Source organism: Psammomys obesus, unplaced genomic scaffold (assembly GCF_907164565.1).
Source record: "Psammomys obesus unplaced genomic scaffold, mPsaObe1.curated_primary_1811, whole genome shotgun sequence".
In the NCBI taxonomy this organism is placed as follows: domain Eukaryota; kingdom Metazoa; phylum Chordata; class Mammalia; order Rodentia; family Muridae; genus Psammomys; species Psammomys obesus.
Window position 1 is genome coordinate 9,974,730 of NW_026596085.1, and position 24,433 is coordinate 9,999,162.

Consider the following 24,433-nt stretch of genomic DNA (forward strand, 5'->3'; position numbering starts at 1 on the left):
TATTGTTGACCCTAAAATATAATATACTTGTTATCGAACAATGAAGTTTTAAATTATTATGTTTTTGCTTGGTTTTATTGAATTAAGATGCAGGCAATGATGGAATTTTATGAAAGAAAGGGGTGATAGAAAGACCTGGAGGGGACAGGAGCTCCACAAAGAGAATAACAGAACCAACAATCTTAACCCTGGGGGCCCTGCAGAGGCTGATACCCCAACCAAGGACCACACATGGAGAGGATCTAACACATCTGCACAGATGTAGCCCATAGACTCAGTCTCCAAGTGGGTTCCCTAGGAAGGGAAACAAGGGTTGTCTCTGGCATGAATTCAGTGGCTGGCTCTTTGATCACCTCCCTCTGAGAGGGGAGCAGCCTTACCAGGCCACAGAGGAAGACAATACAGCCAGTCCTAATGAGACCTGATAAGCTAGGGTCAGATAGAAGGGGAGGAGGTCCTCCCCTATCAGTGGATTGGGGGGCATAGGAGGAAAAGAGGGAGGGAGAGAGGGTGGGATTGGGAGGAGATGAGAGAGGGGCCCACAGCCAGGATGCAAAGTGAATAAATTGCAATTAATAATAATAATTAAAATTTTTAAAAAATTTAAAAGTTAAGGCAATGGGCAAAGATTAAAGGAAATTATATTTTAAAAAGTTATATATGTATGTATAAGGCTTTAATTGTATCTGTACACATGAAGTTTATTAATGAAATATAAATATAAATATTTTATGCACTCTCTTATTTAAAGAAATAATTGTGACTATATAGGAATTTAATTTTCACCCAAACGTGACAAACCATATATAACATATCCATAAGTGTGGATGTATCATTTATATATTATTTTAAACTATGTTTAAACATTTTCTTCATCTTAGAGAAATGTGATTATATCCAAATTTTTGTGTGGACACAATGAAGTGAAAATCAAATTTACAATCAAAATATTCAATAAGCGTAAAAAGTAAATTATAAATATTGACAATCCTTAGAACTTAAATATGTTACATGAAATTATAGATAAACTCCAAAGTATAGCTACATATTACGTATAATTATACTTTTGTTATGCCACACATGTATAAAACATACCTTTACCATTTTTATCTGTATTAGAACTAAGTAGAAGGGCAGGCATGGGTGAGACTGATAAAATTAGCCCAGCTCTGCTGCACTAGGGAATGAGAGTAATAACACTGATAGCGCACTCATCCGGTTCCCATGGAGACCGACCCACAGAGGAGCAAAGAGCTGAGGTGAACTGGAATCACTTAATGTTTGCCCAGAGTTGCTTATGTCCTCAACATATGCACACCTATTATGCTTTTAAAATATAACTTAGGAGGAGAATTTTACTTCTATCAGAATATGCTTATAAGCTAGGACCTGGAGTGTGGGCTAACGTTGGGGCTCTGTGGCATCGCTTGGCTGGCACACAGATTTCGCTTTGATCTGTGGCATCTCCAATAAAAATAATCAGGCTTATCCAGCACATTACAACACAGAGAACCACGTAGCTTGGGAGTGCTTAAGAGCCATCCTGGGACTCTAGATAGAGTCGACAAGAATTTCAGGAAGTTACAAACAAACAAACAAACAACCATTAGATTTTTAAATAGAATTTTTAAATAGTCAGTGCTTCTGCTGCTGTGATCAAACACTGTGACCGTGGCAGCTTGCAGAATAGAGTTTGTATGGCCTTACGGTTCCAGATGGTGAGAGCGCATGACGGAAGGCACGGCAGCTGGAGCAGCAAGCTGAGTGCTCACATCTCGAACCTCAAGCACAAAGCAGAGAATGCACTAGAAATGCCTTGAGGCTTTGAAACCTCAGAGCCTGCCCCCACTGACACACTTCTTTCATCAAGGCCACACCTTCTAAACCTAGCCCTGTAAGCACCAACAACTGGAGACCAAGTATTCAAACATGGAAGCCTGTCTAAACTACCACACTCGGAAAGTGGGAATCATCTCATTTTAAAGCATCCTTAAAGACCCAAGGGAGCCTTAAAGTCAAAGACTTAGGACTAGAAGAGAAACAGAATTAGCAAACTGAGGAGCAGCTGAAAGATTATTCTCTGAACTTACTAAGACAGTTCCTCGCTGCGGTCATCCAACCACGAGTCCAATGTGCATGTGAGTGGCTGTCATGGAGCTTGTTTGGTCTCCCTCACCTAGGAACAAAGACTACTGCCATCCTGTAAATATGGGTTTATGCAGGAGGAGTGTCTGCAGCTGTGGATCGAGTTCCTACACTGGAGCGGGAAGGCCTGCCATTGCCTAGGCTGCTCACTTCGCAAGCCCTTGTTATTTGCAAAGGCTTCACAATGCTTGCTTGCGCTGGCAGAAATTAAGTCAGAAAGGAAAAAAAAAATAGGAAATATAAATGGAGGAAGAAGAAATAACGACAGAGGTTGCTCTCATAGGAATGACGAATTAGTGACCAAAATACTGGACAGAAACAAGAGAGTAAGCATTCATTTTAGCTCAGGGTTTTAGGGAACTTTCCTCCATTAGTCAGGGAAGGCCTGGAGGGAGGCTCCCTGCTCTCAGGAGGATGTGGGAATGAGAGAATGCGATTCTTCACAGCATAGAGGATAGGCTGCTAGGACTGGGGGATGGAGTGTGACTAACCTCCGCCAGCCAGGCCACAGCTCACCTCCTAAAAGTTCCGCTGCCTCCCAAAATAGGAACACCAGCCTGGGGACAAGCAAACATGAGCCTGCGGGGGAAAATTTGTATGCAAATTTTAACAAATTGTAATAATTTTTGTCCTGAATTCAACATGTAGAGATGTTGTTTTCCATATGAAATTTGCATACAAATCTTCATCTGAAATTCCCTTCAACACAGACGTGAAGCCATCACACCGCGCTATATACCCTATGTAGAAGGACTCCAGGAGTGAGCATCCTGCAATCCATGCAGGCTTTCTTAGTGTATATAATTTCAAAGTGTCATGTAGTGTTGTGTAATACTTCAAATTCGTAAGCTTAATATGTCTCTATAAATGATTTTTTGACTAAACCCTTTTCGGTGACTACATGTAAAGGTGTTTGAAACTACATTGCTAAAAACTGGAATGCACTGTATTAAGGTCTTCAAAAAATAAACATTCTTGACAGAAAGAATCAAAATAATTATCTAAATTTAGTTTTGAAATAAGAACATGGCATTGCTTCCAACATTTAGGTGAAATATATATAAGTTGACAGTAATTCGGGACCCCAGCATGGCAGAGAAATGAATGGGGTGGTTTGGGATGTATCTGCCAGTTGTCACATCTGTACAGAGTTCAGGTGACGGTTGGGAAGCTGAGCATGAAACCCATCAGAATGGCCTCCGAAGGGAAGACCTTCAGTGGGATCAAATAAGCACATATTGTGTAGCAATAATGGTCAGAGTCGTGTTCGGACCACAGGGCTTCAAAATGAACATACTTGCTGCTTTTGCTGGTATGCCGAACTGCATGTAACTGCCTTGAGGTAACAACCCTAATAAACTGGGCGAAATGCCAGATATCGGAGCACTGTGCTGTTCTCGGTACCCACTATGTGCCGGGCACTGACAGAGATGTAATCTGAGTATACTGTGATTTTCGTGGTACCCACTGTGTGCTGGGCACTAATGCAGATGTATGGGGATACTGGGGTGAGAGTTTCACTTGCCTGTTTTCTAGACTAATCCAGGCTCAGAGGGGAAAACACATAAGCAATCATTTATCCTAGATGGTAGGAAATGTAAGAATAGGGAGACACTGGGTGCTTTGAGACTTGCTTTTGTTTCTGAGAGCTGACTAGGAGGGTGTGTACCAGGGTGAGGCCTCTTGGGGGAAACAAAAGCTAAGCCAAGTGATGCCAAGGAAGGAGGTGATGTCTGTGGTCACGGACTCGTGTGAACACGAATCCCACTTGCAGCCTGCCACTCTCCACTGGCATGGAACACAGATATGATTGCGGTACGTAGAGTTCCTTCAGCTGTCTGCTGAAAACTAGTTTCCATAGTGCAATTGCTAGTGATGGGAGTCATCAATTTGTCCTAAATATCTCTTAATTTACCACCTCAAACTTTCCATATATATTATAAAAATGTGAACAATAATCATGTAAAGACATAGCACTCATACAAAGGGCACTGAGCTAAATTCTTTGAAAAGGCATTCAGAGAACAAAGTATTTAATTACAATGAAATCAATAGAAAGTGGTGAAAACATTATTATTAAAATCAGAAGTAAATTGTTGCTTGTGACTTAGTTTCAAACACTTTCCACCATATATCTATATGTAGCAAGAAATATTTCAGCATCATTACATTGAGCACAATGAACATAAAAATTATTCAAGCAAGTTCAACTTTCTTTTCGTTTTAGTAGAGTCCAGGGATAGTAGATAGAAAAATCAATAAATCTATATATACGTGGAAGCTGAGGAGATGGCTTAGCAGTTATGAGGACCAGAGGGTGGATGCCAGCATCTATGTCACAGCCTAGGCATTTCACAAATACCTTTAATTCCAGCCAATTTGACAGGTAGAGACAGGAGGATCACTGGGTTGGCTTTGAGTCTAAAGCAGAAAACACAAGCCTTGGGTCCAAAGAGAGGTACCATCTAAAAGGAATAGGCAAGGACTAATAAAGATAGACGATCCACACCTTTGTATGACCCCCCCACAGCAGCATTTAAAAAGAAAACTTAAAAAAATTTTAATGTTCTTAACGTATTTGTAGCTTAACATGCAGCATTTGAAATAGGAAAGTATATAAAGGAAGGGAATGATAAACCCTATCTATGGATTTATACTAGCCGGATCATCTCTGTTCATATCACTGGTGTTCTTCTTGAGACGATCTGTGTTTGCATCTAGATCTGGCAGCTTAACTGCTATTTTTACAAAGTTTGACAAGTGTTCTACATATATTCACTCATTTCTCTGGGGACTGTACTGGGAAAACGATGTTTTTCTATCCTATATTTACAGTCTTGGTGGCTGCCATGCAAATTTTGACTAAATGCACATTACTTGCTACAATATAAGAATATTTAAGTTACACATGAATTGAATTTTGGTTCTTCTAAAATAACTCTCTTGAATTCTATTGAGAGGGGGAACAATACTTTACCCGTTGTTTCATTTCCTTATGGTCTATCTTGTTCTGAACAAATACAAAACATTTTGGGGAAGTGCATACAAAATGACAGATTGGGTCAGGACGCTGGGGTTGAGCAGTGGGGGTAGGAAACAGGGCTCTGTAGAGGGTGGCAAAGGCTACCCTTTGTTAGAGGGAAATCACAGATTCGGCTCTCTGTAGAACGCAATGCGAAGGAGAACAGCCTCTCTTCATTTTAGAATGTGCCGGCATCTTCCAGAGCAGGTCACCCAGTTCAGCAGTTTCAAATGTAAATTTCCATCTCTGAGAACAGACGCGTTGCCCCTGTCGTACACCTCTCAGCTTTGAAAGGAGCAACAAACATAACAAGCTCAAAACTGCCGAATACAAAGGACCCTGTTTTAGTTCTGCATCGAGCTCAGTTTGGTCATTCCCGAGCGCTCTGATAACCGGTCCCTGCCATTGGATCCGTGTGTTCCTCTTGGTCAGATAGTTCTATGTAGGTAGATGCTCCTGACAAGAGTCTGAGTTTCATAAATTGCATCTGCTTGGGGCTTGTAAACATTACTTTCCTGTCAAGTGTGTGGTAAATGTCGAATGGCGGGAATGGAGTGCAAACAATCAAGAACTGAACACTGAAATTTCAGCAAGTAACCAAGCACAGACAGACCCACGGTCTGTGCTAGGTCTCCATTCTCCGTTACCACCACTGCTCAGTATTACAGGTCGGATCACGCCTATTAGCACCATGGCACTTGAAGAGCTTCAGCAGAACATTTCATCTCCATGGTTACTATTTAAGATACCTGACAGTTGCATAAGGGAGAGGCTAGGTTTTAAATAGAATCGCTAAGTCTCAAGAGAGTTACAAGGTTTTTTGTTTTCTTTCTTTTCTTTTTTTTTAAAAAGACATCATGGGTATGAGGCTGCACATTCCATGCTCAAAACAATTGTTTCATTGATCTTGATTAAATCCTTATTTCCAAGTTCCAGAAGACATGTAAAAAAAAAAAAAAAAAAAGAAAGAAAGAAAGAAAGAAAGAACCAGTACTAAAGCACTGTTGCGAACTTTCCACCTGTAGCTTGAAAGAGTGAGTTTGAAGGATTTGACATCACAATTACAACACTCTACTTTGACACGGGCACATCTGCGTGTTAGTTACAGGTGTCAAGATTAGACAGCAGGCAAGAGTAGTTATTGGGTTGTACACGCAGGGGGGGCCCTTGATAAGAGGATTTGGGACACTGCGCATCAAACTGAGTCACGCCTCAAATGTTTGTAAAGAAACAATGTTCCTACCATAAAACTTCCATGTAATTGATTGCAGTTAATTGTTTTCTTTTCAAAAGATTAGCCTCCAGAAATTAAAATTTCGCTTGCTTAAACACAGCTCATTCGTTGCTTGTTACTGGTCACGGGAAGGTTCATGAATTTTTAAGTGATTCACAGCTATATATTAAATTGAGATAGGCTTTACAGAGACATCCATTAATGACAACGAACGGCTTGCAGGTTCTGTGACACAAAAACTACGGTGGCATACCTCTCTATTAAAATAGTTTACCTCCTGACTTAGATTCCCTTCCTGTTACTGTGATAAACTACCCCGACAAAAGCAACTTAATGGAGGAAGGGCTTCTTTTGGCTCACAGTTTAAGATGCAGCCATTCCACCATGGCTGAAGTCGAGGTGGCAGGAGTTTGAAGCAGCTGGTCACATGACATTGACAGCAGCATTGAGCAAGGCTTGCATGTTGCTGCCCAGTGCCTCTCTCTGCTCACACCTCCAGAGCCCCACAGAGAATGGTGCTGCCCACAGTGGCGATGTTCCCATCGCAATCTGTGCAATCAAGATAACACTCCTCGGGCATGTGGAAAGAGCCATTCTCTACGTGTTTCTAAATTCTGTCAGGTTGACCAACTCTCCAGTTCCGATAACTTCTATGTTCTTCCTTTGATGAATTATAATTGCCTGGGGGTGAGATACCAGTGACTAATTTCTCAGCAAGGTTTTAAACTTAGTGAGATAATTATTTGAATTACACCAGATTGTCATTTATTTAAGATGTGAATGCTATTAAATCTACTATTTCTGTTTCAGGTATTAATTTTGGTACATAAGTTAGATTTCTGAATATTAATGAAATATGATTGTTGGTTATGAATTCTACATTAAGGGAAATCATATATGTTATAATTAATACATGTACTACAATAAATTATACATCTCTCAATAGATCAACTAAGTAATATAGTTATGTTTCTAATGATAGTAAACATTTCTCATAATCACTAAACGATCCCTTTGTAACAAAATGTTTTGAAACATGAATGAGAATTGAGCAAGGCTAATGCTACCCACTTTTTTCTCCTCTCACTTTCAGTCATGATTTCATTGGGGAGTTTACGACAAGCTACCGGGAACTTTCTAGAGGGCAGTCACAGTTCAACGTCTACGAGGTGAGAATCAACGGCCTTTTCTGACATCCCCATAGTAAACACTGTGCTCTACCCTGCCTTCAAAGTAGGACTGCCAGAGGTTAAGTAAGAACACGCAAGTAAACACGTGCATGAGAATATACATAATACATGTATAATCTTTCGCTTCATTGGGCTGACTTGTTCCTTTAATTGATATAAGTTTACTTCTTCCTGTATGAATGTCTGTGTGTCTATTCTTTCTTTATTCCCTCCTTTCCCCAGTTAGGTTAATCCCTGAAGCCCTGTAGTGCTTCAGGCAATTGGTTCTACTTTATTATTGCTCTTAAGTCACATGATCTATTTATTTTGAGCTTTTAAGATTTGTCGAGGAATTTTTTTTTTTGCTTATTTTTAATTTATTTTTAAGCCTATGTCTTTGTGAGTGTGTGTGTGTGTGTGTGTGTGTGTGTGTGTGTGTGTGTGTGTGTGCATGTGCCTTCAGGGGCCAGAAAAGGCTGTCAGATACCCAAGAATTGGAGTTACAGGTGCTTGTGAGCTGACTGGTATGGGTGCTTGGAACAGCAGCTGGGTCCTCTGGAGGAGCAGTAATGTCCTTAACCACTGAGCCATCTCCATCCTTGAGAAACCCTTTTTGTTTTGTTTTGTTTTGCTTTTTTGAAGTTAAAATATAACTAACATCAATTTTCCTTTTCTGTTTCCTCATCCCAGCTCCTCCCATATGCCCTCTCTCTTCCAAATTCATAACCCCAGGCTTCTTTTGTGTAATTTTTGGTGTGTGTGTGTGTGCGCATATGTGCATGTGTGTGTATGTACATTTCTGAATATATAAATACAATCTTCAAAATCTGTATAATGTTACTTGAATGTATATATTTTCAGGGCTGACTATTTAGTATTGATAACCAGTTGGTGTCCCTTTTCTGGGGAAGACTGCTTCTTCTGCCCTCTGCATTCCTTAGCTGCCTGTAGAATTGAGGCTTTGGTAGATTCTCCGCTCCCCCTTGTGTTAGCATGTCTGCTGACGCTGTTCCTGTTCAGGTCTTGGGAAATGTTTTATATATACATATTCTGCTCTTGGCATAGTATTGTATTAGTGAACGATGGTCTTCATAGTGTTCAGAGCACTGTCACTTCTGTTTAGGTTGATTAAAGGGACTGCCAGGGCACTGTGCAGTCAGTAAAGAAACCCAGGTTTTCAACACAATACGGAAATTGCCTCTGCTCTCGACCACCAAGTCTGGGATTAGCACTACTGATCCTTGATCACTGTTATCTGATTATTCTCCATACCTTTTAAATTTAATGTATATGAATAGCAAAAAGTGTATCTCACTCAGTATTTAGTGGATGATGGCACCTGTTTTCCACCAAGATGCCACCAAAGCTTACTTCTTTTGAGAGTGAAGGATTCTCTTCCTCTGGCTTCTTCCTGGTCTGAATGAGTTGTGTTTTACTCATACTTCATTCATTCATTAACTGATTAAAATGTTTTCATTATTCGGCAGTCCATGTTCTTTACTAGGCTCTGCATCCCTCTAGGCACACAGAGATGAATGAAAATTTTCATCTTGTAACAGCAAGTGTTGACAAGCATAGTGTTTACAAAGGTCATTAGTTTGTGCTCTGAACAGCAGTGTGTTTACTTACCTATGGAATTGTGGAGAGGATGAACTCAGCCCAAGAAAGAGTCTATCATAGATGAAGACTGAGTAATAATCTTTTCTGTACAAATCTTTCAAAGAAATGATGTTAAGTCTACAGAGGCAATTAAAATAGCATCAGATAGTCTGGGCACACGTGTCTCTCTGACCTCAAAGCTGAGGAGAAGCGCATATGCATAGAAATGCCTCTTGCCCTTTCAAGGTGTTTACATCAGAGATCTACAGCTCTGAGTTTCCTCGGTTGATAAAATCTACTCCAATCATTGCTTTCAGCCAGTTCCCACTCTCTCTTATATCTGGAAGATTGCTTTAATGAGAACACTTGGTGTGACATATGATGAGACCACAACGAAGCTAAATAGGGATTTTTCTTATTAACTGTCCTGGGAGGACGTTGGAGCCATTAGTTCAACGTAAATATTTTCTTTTTATGAAAGAAACACTATCAATGGATGTCAGGCTGAAGGAAGTTAAACATGGTGTCTTGTGCATGTCAGTGGACATGGGGGCATGGTGACACTCAAGTGGCTGACTGAGAAGGCTCAAGTCCAACTTGTTCTGTAGAGTAGACTGTATCAATAAAAGCAAGCACTTCATATGTCCTTAGTGGTAAAGGACTGGCCTAGAATGTAAAAACTACATCCATAACACAGAGAGAAAGAGAGAGAGAGAGAGAGACAGAGACAGAGACAGAGAGAAGAGTTTCTTGTTACTTATTTAGTGACTCTGACAAATTAGCTCTGTAAAGCATGAATTCTTTTTGTGGACTGTGGACATCTTTGGTTTGCTAGCATGGTGAGCAGTAGGTGATTCTGTGTACATCAGACACACCAATAATGCAGCATACTGCTTTTGTTTTCTTTTGTTTTTGAAGTAGAGAATTGAGTGTTCGGCCCTTTCTGGTCCTTCTTGTACATGTGAATATCCATACATTCCCCCTGAACATATTTGTGCTAATAACATATTTTCCCCTTGGATGTTGGCTCATAATTTACTATTATTTCTCTGTCTGTCTCTCTGTATATGTCTGTCTGTCTTTTTCTCTTTTGAGATAGGGTCTCAATCTGTTGCCTAGGTGACCCAACATCGAAGCAATCCTTCTGATTCAGCCTTCCAAGTGTTAGGATTATAAGTGTGTCACCATATCCAGCTTGGGATTCCTGAGATTCTATTGCTTGAACATTGATACACAGAAGTTTCAATTTATACACAGTTGTTAACACATGCACCAAAATTCTGAAGTAATGTACTGTGTTCAGATTCCAAAACTCTCCTGAAGAGCCACATACTGGTTCTTTTTGAAGTTATCCCAGTGATCCTTCAGCTTCAAACTTGGCAGCAAGTTTTCCTTAAGACCTTACACAACACAGTCACAATCTTCCGCTGATTCAGACTTTAGGCCACTTACAGCACCTACTCAAACTTCCCATCTTTTATAGCACATTATCAAAACTGTTAAGAAAATGGACTGCTACTGCTACTACCAGACACATTACAGTCCTGAGAAGGCAAGAGCCAAGGAGTGGATTTGTAGGAAACTGTTCTACCCAAAACACAGGACCAGAACTAATTGAAAATAGTCTAGACATAATGCATGACTGAGATTCCGAACTGCAGTTAAGTTTGCTTTGTATTGTGTCTCGCCCCCTCTATGGATGGTTACAGTGACCGCCAAGACAGTCACAGCCCTTCCTAATTCAGCATCCCCCAATCTTTTGGTTGTGCCAAAACACAAACAAACAATATAACCCCAGTGAGTGATTTTACCTCTTCAAAAACAAATCATTTACACTTAAAAAAATGGGATGAGATAGACACACATCCCTTAATTTAAAAGTTTTTATACAGCTACCAAAAAACTCCCGTTTACCAAATAATTGATTTATAAAAAAAAGAAGAAATTCCTCTGGCTACAATACAGCAGACGGGATCACTGACAGATATGATAGACGGTTAGTCGGGCGTAGTTTCTTTCCCTTCTACTTCTGAGGGAGGATGCTGCCTTTCCTTCTCTGTCTTCTGTAGGTCTGTCTCTACGCCAACCGCTTCAGCCTGTTTCTTCCTTGCTCACCTCTCCCCCTTTGTCTGCACTTTTTTTGTCTCATAATTTATTCTTTCCTGTGGTCTTTTCCCGCTTTGCCTCCACCTTGGCTGACCTGGGCTCCTCCTTTCCCACCCTTCCTCTTCAGTTTCCTGGGAGAGGATGGTGGGCATCAAATATGATGCCTCTTTCAAATATGATGCCTCTTGGCCTCTTAGGTCACAGAGCTGCACTTGGCTACCTTGGCTGCTCCAGCTTGAGGTTTTTGTTGTTGTTGTTGTTTTACCCTCTGGGTCTGGAGAGAGAACTCCGCAGGCGAGAGTATATTCTGCTCTTCCAGTACCCATGTTGTACAAGTCAAAACTGCTTTCAACTCCAGCTCTAAGGGAGAACTCTGTGGGAACTAGCACTCACAAGTGAGTGCAAGCATGCACACACGCACACACACACACACACACACACACACACAAACGAGTATACATGATAAAGTACTAAATTTTAAAACTTAAAAAAAAAATCTCTCTAAAGACATCTCATATTCCAGATCTTCCCTTTTGGTTTCCACATTAGCTGATAGGGAAGCCCTTCTTGCCTTTGGCAGATATCCAAGTGCTAACAATTACCACTGACTATTTGCAATAAATGTTCTGAAGAGAAATCTTTTCCCAGCTCTCAACTTTGAACTCGGTCAGACGAAGACAAACACTGTTTAATGAAGCTTTTGTGGAGAGCTTTTAGACCAGTCTGTGAAGGTCAATTCACTGCAAATAATACGTTCTGGTGAACCAGGGTCTGTCCAGTCTGTGGCTTTTACACTTCAGTTTTTCTCTACTGCTCTGTTTGCAAGGTCGACTTTTCTATGTTACCAAGAAAGTTGAGAAAGATGAGATTGAGAAGGGTAGGCAGTAAGATTCAGTGCTGTTGTTGTTTTTTCCTGAATGAACAAGCCTCAATTTTGGGCAAGTCTTACTTTTCTAGATTCTTTTCTTTTCATTGTTTTCTTTTTTTTTAATTTTATTTTTCTTATTAGTTACATTTTGTTAACTCTGTGTCCCAGCTGTATCCCCCTCCCTCATTCCCTCCCCAACCCCACACTCCCTCCCTGGTCTCCTCCCTGCCCCTTTCCAAGTCCACTGATAGGGGAGGACCTCCTCTCCTTTCATTTGACCCTGTTTTATCAGGTATCTTCAGGGCTGGCTGCAAAGTCCTCCTATGTGGCCTAACAGGACTGCTCCTCCCCTGGGGGTGTGGGGAGGTCAAAGAGCCTGCCCTTAAGATCCTGTTAGAAATAGTCCGTGTTCCCCTTACTTTGGAAAATTATTTGGTTACTGAGCTACCATGGGCCACATCCGAGCAGAAGTTCTAGGTTATATCCATACATGGTCCTTGATTGAGTGTCAGTCTCAGAAAAGACCCTGAGCCCAGATATATTTGGTCCTTGTAGAGGTCCTATCCTTTCCATATCATACTAACTCCCCTTCTTTCATATGATTCCCTGCACTCTGCCAAGGGTTTGGTTATGAGTCTTAGTGTCTGCTTTGAAACACTGCTAGGTAGAGTCTTTCAGATGCCTTTTGCAGTAGACTCCTGTCATACATTCAATGCACATCCCATCTGTCTTTCTAAATAAGGATTGATCATCTTTGCCCGTGTCCGCTTTCTTGATTATCTTCTTTAGGTGTGTAGATTTCATTATGTTTATCATATCTTGTAGGTCTATATAAGCGAGTATATACCATGTTTGTCTTTCTCCTTCTGGGATACTTCACTCAGAATGATCTTTTCTAGATCCCACCATTTGCCTGCAAATTTCATGATTTCCTCCTTTTTGATTGCTGAGTAGTATTCCATTATGTAAAAATACCACAATTTCTGTATCCATTCCTCTGTTGATGGACATCTGGTTTGTTTCCAGGTTCTGGCTATTACAAATAAAGCTGCTACAAACATGGTTGAACAAATGTCCTTGTTGTGTACTTGAGCAAATTTTGGGTATATACCTAGGAGTGGTATAGCTGGGTCTTGAAGTAGCCTACAGATTGGGAAAGAATCTTCACCAACACTTTATCTGACAGAGGGCTAATATCCAGTATATATAAAGAACTAAAGAAGCAGAAAAGCAACAAACCAAGTAATCCAATTAAAAAATGGGGAACAGAGCTAAACAGAGAATTCTTGATAGAGGAATATCGAATGGCAGAGAAACACTTAAAGAAATGCTCAACATCATTAGCCATCAGGGAAATGCAGATCAAAACGACCCTGAGATTTCACCTTACACCCATCAGAATGGCCAAGATCAAAAACTCAAGTGACAACACATGCTGGAGAGGTTGTGGAGAAAGGGGAACCCTCCTCCATTGCTGGTGGGAATGTAAACTGGTACAACCACTCTGGAAAGCAATCTGGCTCTTTTTCACACTTTTCTAGATTCTTAAGAAAAGTGATTCTGAAATATTTTTTTCTGGCTTCATATTCCACATTTTAAACGGGCTTCTCTAGTCCATTTCAGTGTCTGAAGTAATAAATGTGATCATACATACATACAGTACCAAGTGTTGGCTTGGATGTCCAACCTGCCAGATGACAGAACCTGTCAATATGGCAGATCTTCAAGTAACTTAATCACAAAGTCATATTACCTGAGCTAATCCCTCTGTAACTAAAGTTGATCACTACACCCTAGAAGCCAAAGAGACTAATGTGACCGAAATTCCACTAAGATTAATTGGGGTACCTATCTATTTTCTAAAATCTAGAAAAATGCTCTTTTCCTAAATTAAATAGTGAATGCTATATGGATGGTTTTAGACACAAGAGTGCTGACACCAAATAATTTTAATATGTTGAAATTATTAATTATTCTTGTTTGATTTTATGTCATTCTCTGATTTCCCATATATTGCTTAGTACTTCATTCTCTAAATGATTTTGAGGAACTGCTCTGTGGCCTCCTTGAACAAGAGAACAGGTGACTTTTCACATTTGTAGACCATTTCTAGAAATGGCCCACAGTTCCCTGCAGCCTCGTTGACCATGGAGGGCAAAGGAGGAAAATTTTTTCCCTTTTAGTACCACCCACCACATTAGAATAGCCTCCAAATGTGGATACTAACCACCCAAGATCAGAACACCAGTGCTGTACTTTTCACTACTGTATAATATTTGAATAGCCAAACATTCCTAAATAAACCTACATTTAGTCAGCTTTTATAATTGTTGATTGTAAACCTGAGAAACCTTAATATCATATGTATTATTTCTAATCCCCTTTTTATGTACCTTAAATAACTTACTCAGACCTTAATAACATGTAAAAGCTCTCTATTTTTTTTCCATTCTGTAAATATCCATCCACCGTAATCTTCCATCCATAAAAACCTCCTTACTAAAACAACTTCCATCTTTACACCTTGGTAACATTTTTTCTTTCTTAATGCACAGAAAAATAACAGTATTAACAAATGAATTTGCTATCTGCTCTGAGAATTTTTTCCCTGGAGTAAGGAAGACTAAATAAGCTCTTATATGGCCCTAATGACAAACCAAGGTTCACCATGCAGAACAAATGAGTTTATTTGGTTTACTTGCAAGGAATTTGTAAGGGGTTACAGATGGAACTGTGGATGGCCCAGAAGCAGTCACACTTAAAATCTTTACTCGGTATGTATGAGGACATGTTATAGTCACATAGACTTTATGCACTATCTATCTATCTGTCTGTCTGTCTGTCTGTCTGTCCGTCCATCCATCCATCTACCTATTGATATGTATATGTGATGGCCTGTTTATCTCTTCTTTTTGTGAAGGAATATTAACATTTAACAAGTCCTCCTGTGATCACATTAGGGTAACACAGCTGAAGAAATGCAGTTGACAGTCATTTATCTTAGTAGGACAAACCCCCGTATTAGATCTTGAAAAACACATTTGTTTGCTTTTAAAGGGGCTACAGTGTTAAAAAATATTCTAAAATCCTTAGCGTGTGTTTATCTATACCTTTATTTACATATAAAACATATTTTAAAACATGGATATATGTTATTCTTATCCAAAGGGTGAGCAATTGTCCAACAGGAAAATGTGTCTTAGAGTGGACATGATCATTTCTTAAAGTTAATTTATACCCTCAAGAAACAGGAACCATGTTGTAGAGCCAGAATTTAGATAATGATCAAGGTGATACTATTTTGACCCAGAATTGTATGATTATGTATGTCTTTGTCCTTAAAAACATATTTAATTATTTTAATTTTTAAAACTCATATTAATAGCTCCAAAGAAAGATTCAGGACCATGAACCACCTCTGCTTAAACAATTGTTATTTTGTTTCTAAATTTTAGTTTTATTGTGAACAAAATGAAGCTGGGCCCTGTTAGCAACTTTAGTTTACATGAGCATTTACTTATAGGTCAAATTGTCACCAAGTACATGATGTAAAGACAAAGCGTGAGCCCATGTAGGTCTGTGGACTGCATGCACAACCATGCATAAGGCATACTTTAATTGACCAAGATTTTGACCATTATTGCTTGTTGCAATTATGTTTATATAATTTTTCATTTGAAAGGGAAATGTGATAGAGATTTTTACTAAATGCTTTGTTAGATTGGACTAACGCGGTGACAGGAAAGGCCAAGAAGTGCTGTGATCAAGAGTATACTGTTTGTAGGACATTTATTTTTTTCTCAGCTTCCTCCAGTCCTGTCTGTATTTGGAAGCTTTTCTCATACCTGGTGTAGTCCTTAGGTCAGCGGTTTTCAACCTGTGGGTTGCAATCACATATCAGCCCTCCTGTGTATCAGATATTTGCATTACAGTTTATAACAATAGCAAAATTACAGTTACGAAGTAGCAACCAAAATAATTTTGTTTGTCTGCTTGTTTTCTGAGACAGGGTTTCTCTGTGTAACAGAGCCCTGGCTGTCCTGGACTCACTTTGTGGACCAGGCTGGCCTTGAACTCACAGAGACCTACTTTCCTCTCCCAAGAGCTGGAATTAAAAACATGCGCTACCATGATGGGCACCAACAAAAATACTTTTATGGTTGGGGGTCACCACAACATAAAGAAGCGTATTAAAGGGTCATGGCAGTAGGAAGGTTGAGAACCACTGCCTTAGATGAAGGGCTTCAGACCTTTCTCTACATGTTGGCCTGACCGTGGACCCTATGTTGTATGAAGCCAGGTAGGGAAGGGTTTCCTGTTTTTCGCTGCTTCTTTATTTTAAGTTTTGCTGCAATCTTCAGCCCTGTCTTCCTGCTCTAGTATGTTCACAAGTCTATCCTTCTCAGCTACTGTGAGGTGGGTATCTGTATGACATACACGGCTTGATATGTCTCTTAACATTCACACAGTAGGTACTGTGCTGTTAATGTTCTAATAGAGGACAAGTTATGTCTTTCAGCTAGGTTTGTCTTCAGCAATCATGGTATTTCCTTTCTTTTCTTTCTTCTTTCTTTCTTTCTTTCTTTCTTTCTTTCTTTCTTTCTTTCTTTCTTTCTTTTTTTTTACAGGCTCCCCCCTTCCATAACCCAGCCTGGCCTCAATTTCACAATCCACTTGTCTCATATTCCTCAGGTGTGGGCTAGCACCACTGACTTGGAATTTATGATTCTTTCCAAGAAAAATCATCATTATTTAGATATTTTATTCTTTTCCTGGCTTGCTCTTGGTCCTTGGGGCAGCCGGGCCCTGCATGCTGTTGGCCTGGTGGTCATCTTGGGCTCTCACTGTTTTTCAGGGAGTGTAAAGCTACTATCATTTAGATGTTCATAGGTCAGAGTGTGGGCATAACCCCTCTCCTCTCTGCCACCTACGACATCCATGTGGCACAGAAGTTGCAATGCTTTTAGGAGCAGGATATACTTCAATCTTAAAGGTTTCATTTGAATCCAGAAGATGTGCATGACACAATAGAGAGAGGCCTCAGTGGTTAAGAGCACTTCCTGTTCTCCCAGAGGACCGGAGTTCTATTCCCTGCACCCACACTGCCTTTAACTCCCACTCCAGGGCATCCCATTCTGTCTCCGTGAGCACTCTCATTGCAAAAGCACATCTCTCACCTAGAAGTGAAAAGAGATCATTTATTCTGAAGCCAAGTATAAGTGACTATGGCCCAGGAACATAGATCTAGCTGCACCCAGATCCTATGTGCTAAAGTGGAAGACATTTCATGAAGCTTGTATAATGACAAATAAAGTCGTAAATGATGACAAAAAAGAATACATTGGTAGACCTGAGGTCAGTAGAAATGTTAAATAATATATGTGTAAAACTCTGTAAATAATGTTTTTTTTAAGTTATTTGCACTCTATTGGACCTCCCACAATATATAAAAACCCTACATTGCAGGTTGACTTGCTGAATAGTAGTAAATTTAGCTGACAAAATATATATTCTATTACTAGAAACAAAGTTTGAATACATAGTTAAAAATAATGTGTCGGTGGAGGCATCAGAGAAATGGGATACAGGCAAATGGAAGACATCTCCATTACAGGCCTCTGACACTGTTGATAGAACTCTTAGCTTTGTCCTTACTGGAAGGCAGATGTCTGAGACATTGACTCGTTCTGAAGGATGGGTAGTGCTTTATTAATACATACCAAATGACTTACCTAATGGTCACAAAGCCATAGGTCAGGTTCAGTGGAGGCGAAGAAACATCTGTTGATTGAACAAGACAGTTTGACTATGGACTTGAAGCCAATTAAAAGTCTTGATTCCAGCCAGATGGGACTACATTCAGCCATTCAGGGACCCAGGTATAGCCCCCAAGTGTCCAGAAATACGGATTTTGAAGGCAAGATCTATATCTTCAAATGCCTGGCATCTTGTCTGGCATCTTGCTTGGCAGCTACAGGGGTCTTTGCAGAAGCAAACAGTTTAACAGAAGCTCTCAGCTGAGAGAATTTTGGCCTCAGGGCTTAGCAATTTTCCACAGGATTCTCTATCAAGGAGATCAAATTGTAGTTAAACCTGATGGTCTCGGCAAGAACACAGAGTGGAGGAACCTCTGAACTGTCCAGTCCTGTCACACAGCCTCACTGAAGTTCTAATCAGTTAATCAGCCATGAAAGAGGTTCAGATTGAAGGTGCAGCTTTTTGTCTGGGAACTTTCTGTACAGCAGCACAAGCACACGGCAGACACACACTCACCCACTATCTCTCTCACACACATATAATTACATAATATATATGTATATAAAGATCCTCATGAAATGTATACATGAACACAGGTGATCAAGACAAAGTGAATGAAAGCTGTTAGGAACAAGAGATTTTAGCAGGGGAGTTGGCCATGTGACTACCCCAGGGTCACAGTAAAGGGGTAAGAAGTGATGTGGCAAGCTGGAATATACATGTTCTTTGATCTGAGTGAATCTAACATTTTAATTGTTTTATTTGCTTTTCAAGGTGGTGAATCCCAAAAAGAAAGGGAAAAAGAAAAAGTACACCAATTCAGGAACCGTAAGTCATATTTAATGTTGTTTGTTAGAAACTCGGAACAGAAACCACTTAACAATTTGGAGCATACTCAGACCATCTCAGAAAGAAATTTACTTCACAAAGGCATATGCTGAAAGCATCACCTTCCTAGGGACAGTTGTCCTGGAGAATAGATGATGGAGGCAGTGGCTGGCTTTGCTGCTGGCTTCTTCCAAGCGAGGCTACCTTGCTGTTCTGACCTCTCTATTCAGCGGGATTCTGTGCAGTGACTGGCAAAGGCCAGACCCAGAATAGCTACGTTCCTCAGTGACTCCTAAGCCTGACCAGAGAGGTCAGTGCTCTCACTGATATGATACCAAATATCAGCTGTGGGGATGCTGGGGAGACGGATCAGGATGGGGGTAGGCGTCCAAGGAGAGCCAGAAAACTACAAAAAAATCAAAACCACTCTATTTTCATATTAAATAAATTTTAAAAACCACCTAAGTATTTTTTAAACTACCTTCACTCAGAAAAAACAAAGTCTTGCATTATTTTAAAGGTTTGTATTAATCACAACATTTCAAATGCTAGATGGCCTCATTAAAGCCTAGTGGCAAAAGTGGCCATTTCTTGTATAGCTCAGCCTCGTGAGTCCATATGTAGCTTTAACTCTCTTCCAGATTTTTTTACTGTTTCCTAATCTACAGTGGGGACAGCACAGTGTCCCTGCAGATGACTTTCATGCTGTTCCTCACAGCATGAAGTTAATTAATGCTGTCTTTCATCCCTTCCCTCTGATAATGTCAAATGCACTTCCTAGCAGATTTTTATGAATAATGTCAGTAGTTATAGCATAGAGTAGATATGCTAGGGATTACAATATTCTCTTTAGTAGAAAACTGTCTGTGTCCATTCCATGTTGGAATGATGGGATTACAGTTAATACTGACAGGTAATATTCTCTCTCTCTCTCTCTCTCTCTCTCTCTCTCTCTCTCTCTCTCTCTCCCCTCCCCATCCCTCACTAGGTAACCTTACTCTCTTTCTTGGTGGAAACAGAGGTCTCCTTCCTGGACTATATTAAAGGAGGGTAAGTCATTGTGTAAAGCTTGCATAGCATTTCTTCATGTGTAGATTGTTCCCATGAACATGAAAGCAACCGATGAAGCCCTTTGACTATTATATATACACACAAACATTTATGTGTATGTATATATAATTTATTTAATTTTAGCATGTGTACTGGGACAGTGATTACAAAACACATAGCCTGGGTGGAGGGACTCAGGGGGAAACCTTGCAATAACTGGCTCTGTGCTTTCACACTGTGGACTCCAAAGATTGAATCTGTGTCCTTAGGCTTAGCTGCAGGCACATTTACCCACTGAGCCACCACTAGGGACTCCACTTTTGACTATTTTGACTATTCTGATGGCAGATGTTTTCTTTTTTGACCTTCACAGAAACACAAGCTGCCCATGTCATCGCCTTTGCTTTAGTTAGGGTTTCTATTGCTGTGATGAAACACCAGTACCAAAGCAAGCTGTAGGGAAAAGAGTTTACAAAGGAAGTCGGGTAGGAACCTGGACACAGGAGCTGATGCAAAGATCATGGAGGAGTGCTGCCTACTGGCTTGTTCTTCATGGCTTGCTCATGTATTTAAAGATGTATTTAAAGAATCTTGGACTGCCTGCCCAGGAACAGTATCCCCACAATGGGCTGGTCCCTCCCCCATGAATCACCAATTAAGAAAATGCCCTACATGCCCACCTGTAGCTCAGTCTTATGAAGATATCTTATCAATCGAGGTTGGTTCCTTTCTCTCAGGAGACTCTAGCTTTTCTCAAGTTTTCATGCAATTAACAAGGACAGATACTTACTTACATTAGGTCCATTATTTAAACAAATTAAGAATGAGGATACAATATCAACCCTTGGTGAGCAGCATTTCCTACACTTCAACAAGCATGCCTTTAGGTTCACTGCAAGATCGCTTGGGATGTGTTCTTACCATCCATTCTGTATTAATTATATTGATAAAAAGGTGTATTCATACTATTAACCTCTGTGTATGTTACTACCAACCCATAACCCTTACTGAATAGTGTCCCTTCATTTTTGCTAATTTAATAATTACATAGGCCACCGTTAATTTATTTTTTATTTTTTAAATTGTTTACATTTTAATTTTTATTAATTGCAGTTTCTTCACTTTGTATCCTAGCTGTAGCCCCCTCTCCACCCCCTCCCAATTCCACCCTCCCTCCATCTTCTTCTCCTATGCTCCTTCCCCAGTCCAGGGATAGGGGAGGTCCTCCTCCCCTTCCTCCTCCCCTGATAGACCATAGTCTATCAGGTCTCATCAGGACTGGCTGCATTGTCTTTCTCTGTGGCCTGGTAAGGCTGCTCCCCCTCAGGTGGAGGTGAGCAAAGAGCCAGCCCATGAGTTCATGTCAGAGACAGTCCCTGTTCCTATTATTGGGGAACCCTCTTGGATACTGAGCTGCCTTGGGCTACTTCTGTGTGGGGGTTCAAGTTATCTATGAGTCATCCTTGTTTGGAATATCAGTTTCAGAAAAGACCCCTGCCCAGATTTTTTGGTTCTGTTGCTCTTCTTGTGGAACTCCAGTTCCCTCTGGGTCTTTCTATCTCCCCCTTCCTTCATTAGATTCCCTGCACTCTGCCCAAAATTTGGGTATAAGTCTCAGCATATGTTTTGATACCCTGCTGGATGGAGTCTTTCAGAGACCGTCTGTGATAGGCTCCTCTCCTGTTCCCTGTTTTCTCCCTCTTCTGAAGTCCACCTCATTTGCCTTTTTTGATGAAGACTAAGCATCTTACCCAGGGTCCTCCTTCTTGATTAGCTTCCTTAGGTGTGCAGATTTTAGTATGATTATCTTATATTATATGTCCAATATCCACTTATGAGTGAGTATATACCATGTGTGTCTTTCTTTTTGTGAGTATAACCTCAATCAGGATGATCTTTTCTAGATCCCACCATTTGCCTGCAATTTTCATGATTTCTTTGTTTTTAATTGCTGAGTAATATTCCATTGTGTAAATGTACCACAATTTCTGTAATCCTTCCTCAAATGAGGGACATCTGGGTTGTTCCCAGCTTCTGGCTATTACAAATAAAGCTGCTACGAACATGGTTGAGCAAATGTCCTTATACACTTGAGCATCTTTTGGATATATGCCCAGGAGTGGTATAGCTTGGTCTTGAGGTAGCACTATTCCTATTTGTCTGAGAGCACCAAATTGATTTAATTTATTTTTAATTTTTGAATTTATTCTTTGGGTACTCCATGCATGTTTACAATTAAATATGATCATACATAATTCTACTTCCTCCTCCTCCTCTCCAAACCTCCCCTGGATCTTCCCCTCATCTTGCCCCCTTCCTACATCATTCCCTCTTCCTTTTTTTAAATGAAACTTAGTAACCCTGAAGTCTGATTAGTTCTGTATGTATGTGGGGCTATGCATTTGAGCATGGGCAACCTACTAATAGTCACACTTCCAAAGATGAATACTTCCCTCGGCACCTGTCAACTGTCAGTTTAAGTTCTCAGTCAATTGCATGTCTCTGCAAAGGCCTTAATTGAGAAGCACTGCAAAAAGAAGTCTTGCAGGGCCCCTGTATCTTCTTCCCACTCTTCTAGGTTCATTGAAGGGTTGGAAATTTTCAACTGAAGACAAAATTTCAACTGAAGCTTGGAGTACAGACCATAGAGCAGTGGTTCTCTGCCTATGGGTTTGCAACCCCTTTGGGTCATAACAATCAATTCACAGGTGCTGCCTTAGACCATCAGAAAACACAGATACTTACATTACAATTCATAACAGTAGCAAAACAACAGTTATGAAGTAGCAAGAAAAATAATTTTATGGGTAGGGAGTCACCACAACATGAGGAGCTGCATTGAAGGGTCACAGCGTTAGGAAGACTGAGAACCCTTTACAGCATGTGACTACCCTTCCTAGGAACTTCCACCCTGGTCTGAAACTTCTTCAGTATAGGACAGAAAACGACCTTCTATTGTTAGGCCGTGTGGCCTGGCCTTTTGTTCACAGGTGACACTAAAAACAATAAAATAAATCAACAATTTGGGCTATGATCAGATGCTAAACACAGTGAGATTTCCATTGGCTGAGTTACAAACTCCTGCATCTATCTTCACCAATAAATAATCAAAACAGAGAAAGAAAGAGTGGAAGGAAGGAAGGAAGCATATATAGAAACATACATGAAAAGATGTAGCCGGGTTGTGTGCAGGCTCTTTCAGATACTAAAAATGGGTTAAGGAGATGTTAGCATGCCTTATTACTGATGTTCCGTGAACTACACTTTGTAATGCAGCCAGGGCACAAGAGGTTAAATGCAAGAGGCTACATTTCTTACCAGTATCACTGGTGATGGAGGGAAATCGGCTCTCGTTTGTTATTTCTCTAATAATTTTGTAGTACAATGCATTTTAGACTGTGTCCTACTGCTGTTCACATTAAAACTTGGAGGAAGTTTGTGTTATACACACTTGATATTGAAATGTGTATATTCTTGAAGGTAATAAAAATTAAAGCGTAAATATGCTTCTGCACCTACCAGAAATCGCTGCTGCTGGACTTTGAATTCTAAAGCTGCTTCGAGGAAGGCATGCTGAGACTGGGGCATAAGTGGCTGATTTTCTTCCTGTTATGATAGAGGGCGTGGGAGAGAGTAGCAGTGGAAAGATACTATGTGAATAAGCTCTTAGAGCAGTTTCAACAATTCGATAAAATGTTTGCCTTGGTTTTACAAAACATATGGGGTTATGTCGAATGTTGCCTCAGGGAGCATGCTTTGCCACAGCAGGCAATGCTATAAAGTTTTTCTAATCTGATTTCTTGTTTGAATATGCATACCTAGGACATTTTTTTCAAAAAGTAGGATTACTTGTAGGGGCATCCAAGTGATTTATGCTCATCAAAGCAGAGGAAAGCCAAACCCTGCAGCTCAAAATTAAGATAAATCTAATAAAGCCAGCCTTTCTTCTGTAAACTCACAGGGAATGTTCTCATATCTCATCTAAACCAACACTTAGGAAAGAGAATTTTACAATATTAAAAGGCGGTCTCAAAATTTGTTTTCGTTCATGCTTGTCTCTAAATCTGTCTGTTTAAAGGGAGAAGTTGGGAGAGGGTCAAGCGCAGTGATCTGTGTATGAAAATCCCTTATGAAAACCCACTTCTTTGTGTGCCAATCTTAAAAAGTAGAAGTAAAATATTTAAAGTTAACAAAATAAAAATGACATAGGCTTGGAAGTCAAGAGATATTTTGAGCTTCATACTTGGCATTGTCTTTCACCCTTAGCCTGTCTATCTGCAGATAGAAGTATTCAGGGAAATGGTAAACATGTTTCATCATAAGACATGATGCCAAGCTGGGCATGGTAGCCTTTAATCACAGCACTCAGGGAGGCAGAGGCAGGTGGACTGCTGTGAGTTCAAGGCCAGCAGGTCTACAAAGCGAGTCCTGGACATGAGATTTTGCAGAAAAACCCTGTCTCAAAAAAAAAAAAATCACAAAACAAAACAAACGAACAGCATCACATTTATTTTAGGCAGTTTCTCAGTTGTGGTGCATGGTACGAGTTCAAAGAGCTGCACAAACCAAAGAGCAAAGGAAAGGAGAGCAGATCCAGCAAGGGACGTTCAATGCTCTGAAAATCTCCTGTAATTGGGGGTCAACCACCTCCTCTC

At 40.2% G+C, this 24,433-nt stretch overlaps 1 protein-coding gene and 1 pseudogene across 1 annotated transcript in view; one reads left to right on the forward strand and one right to left on the reverse strand.

Annotated features, from left to right (window-relative positions):
* The window catches only part of Cpne8 (copine 8), a 176,550-nt gene that overhangs the window by 112,037 nt on the left and 40,080 nt on the right, over positions 1-24,433 (forward strand). The window contains exons 11-13 of the mRNA XM_055627230.1: positions 7,495-7,570; positions 18,675-18,728; positions 19,717-19,778. Coding sequence (XP_055483205.1) covers positions 7,495-7,570; positions 18,675-18,728; positions 19,717-19,778 — 192 coding nt within the window. The remainder of the gene's footprint in view (positions 1-7,494; positions 7,571-18,674; positions 18,729-19,716; positions 19,779-24,433) is intronic.
* LOC129691240 (small nucleolar RNA SNORA17) lies at positions 17,001-17,117 on the reverse strand (annotated as a pseudogene).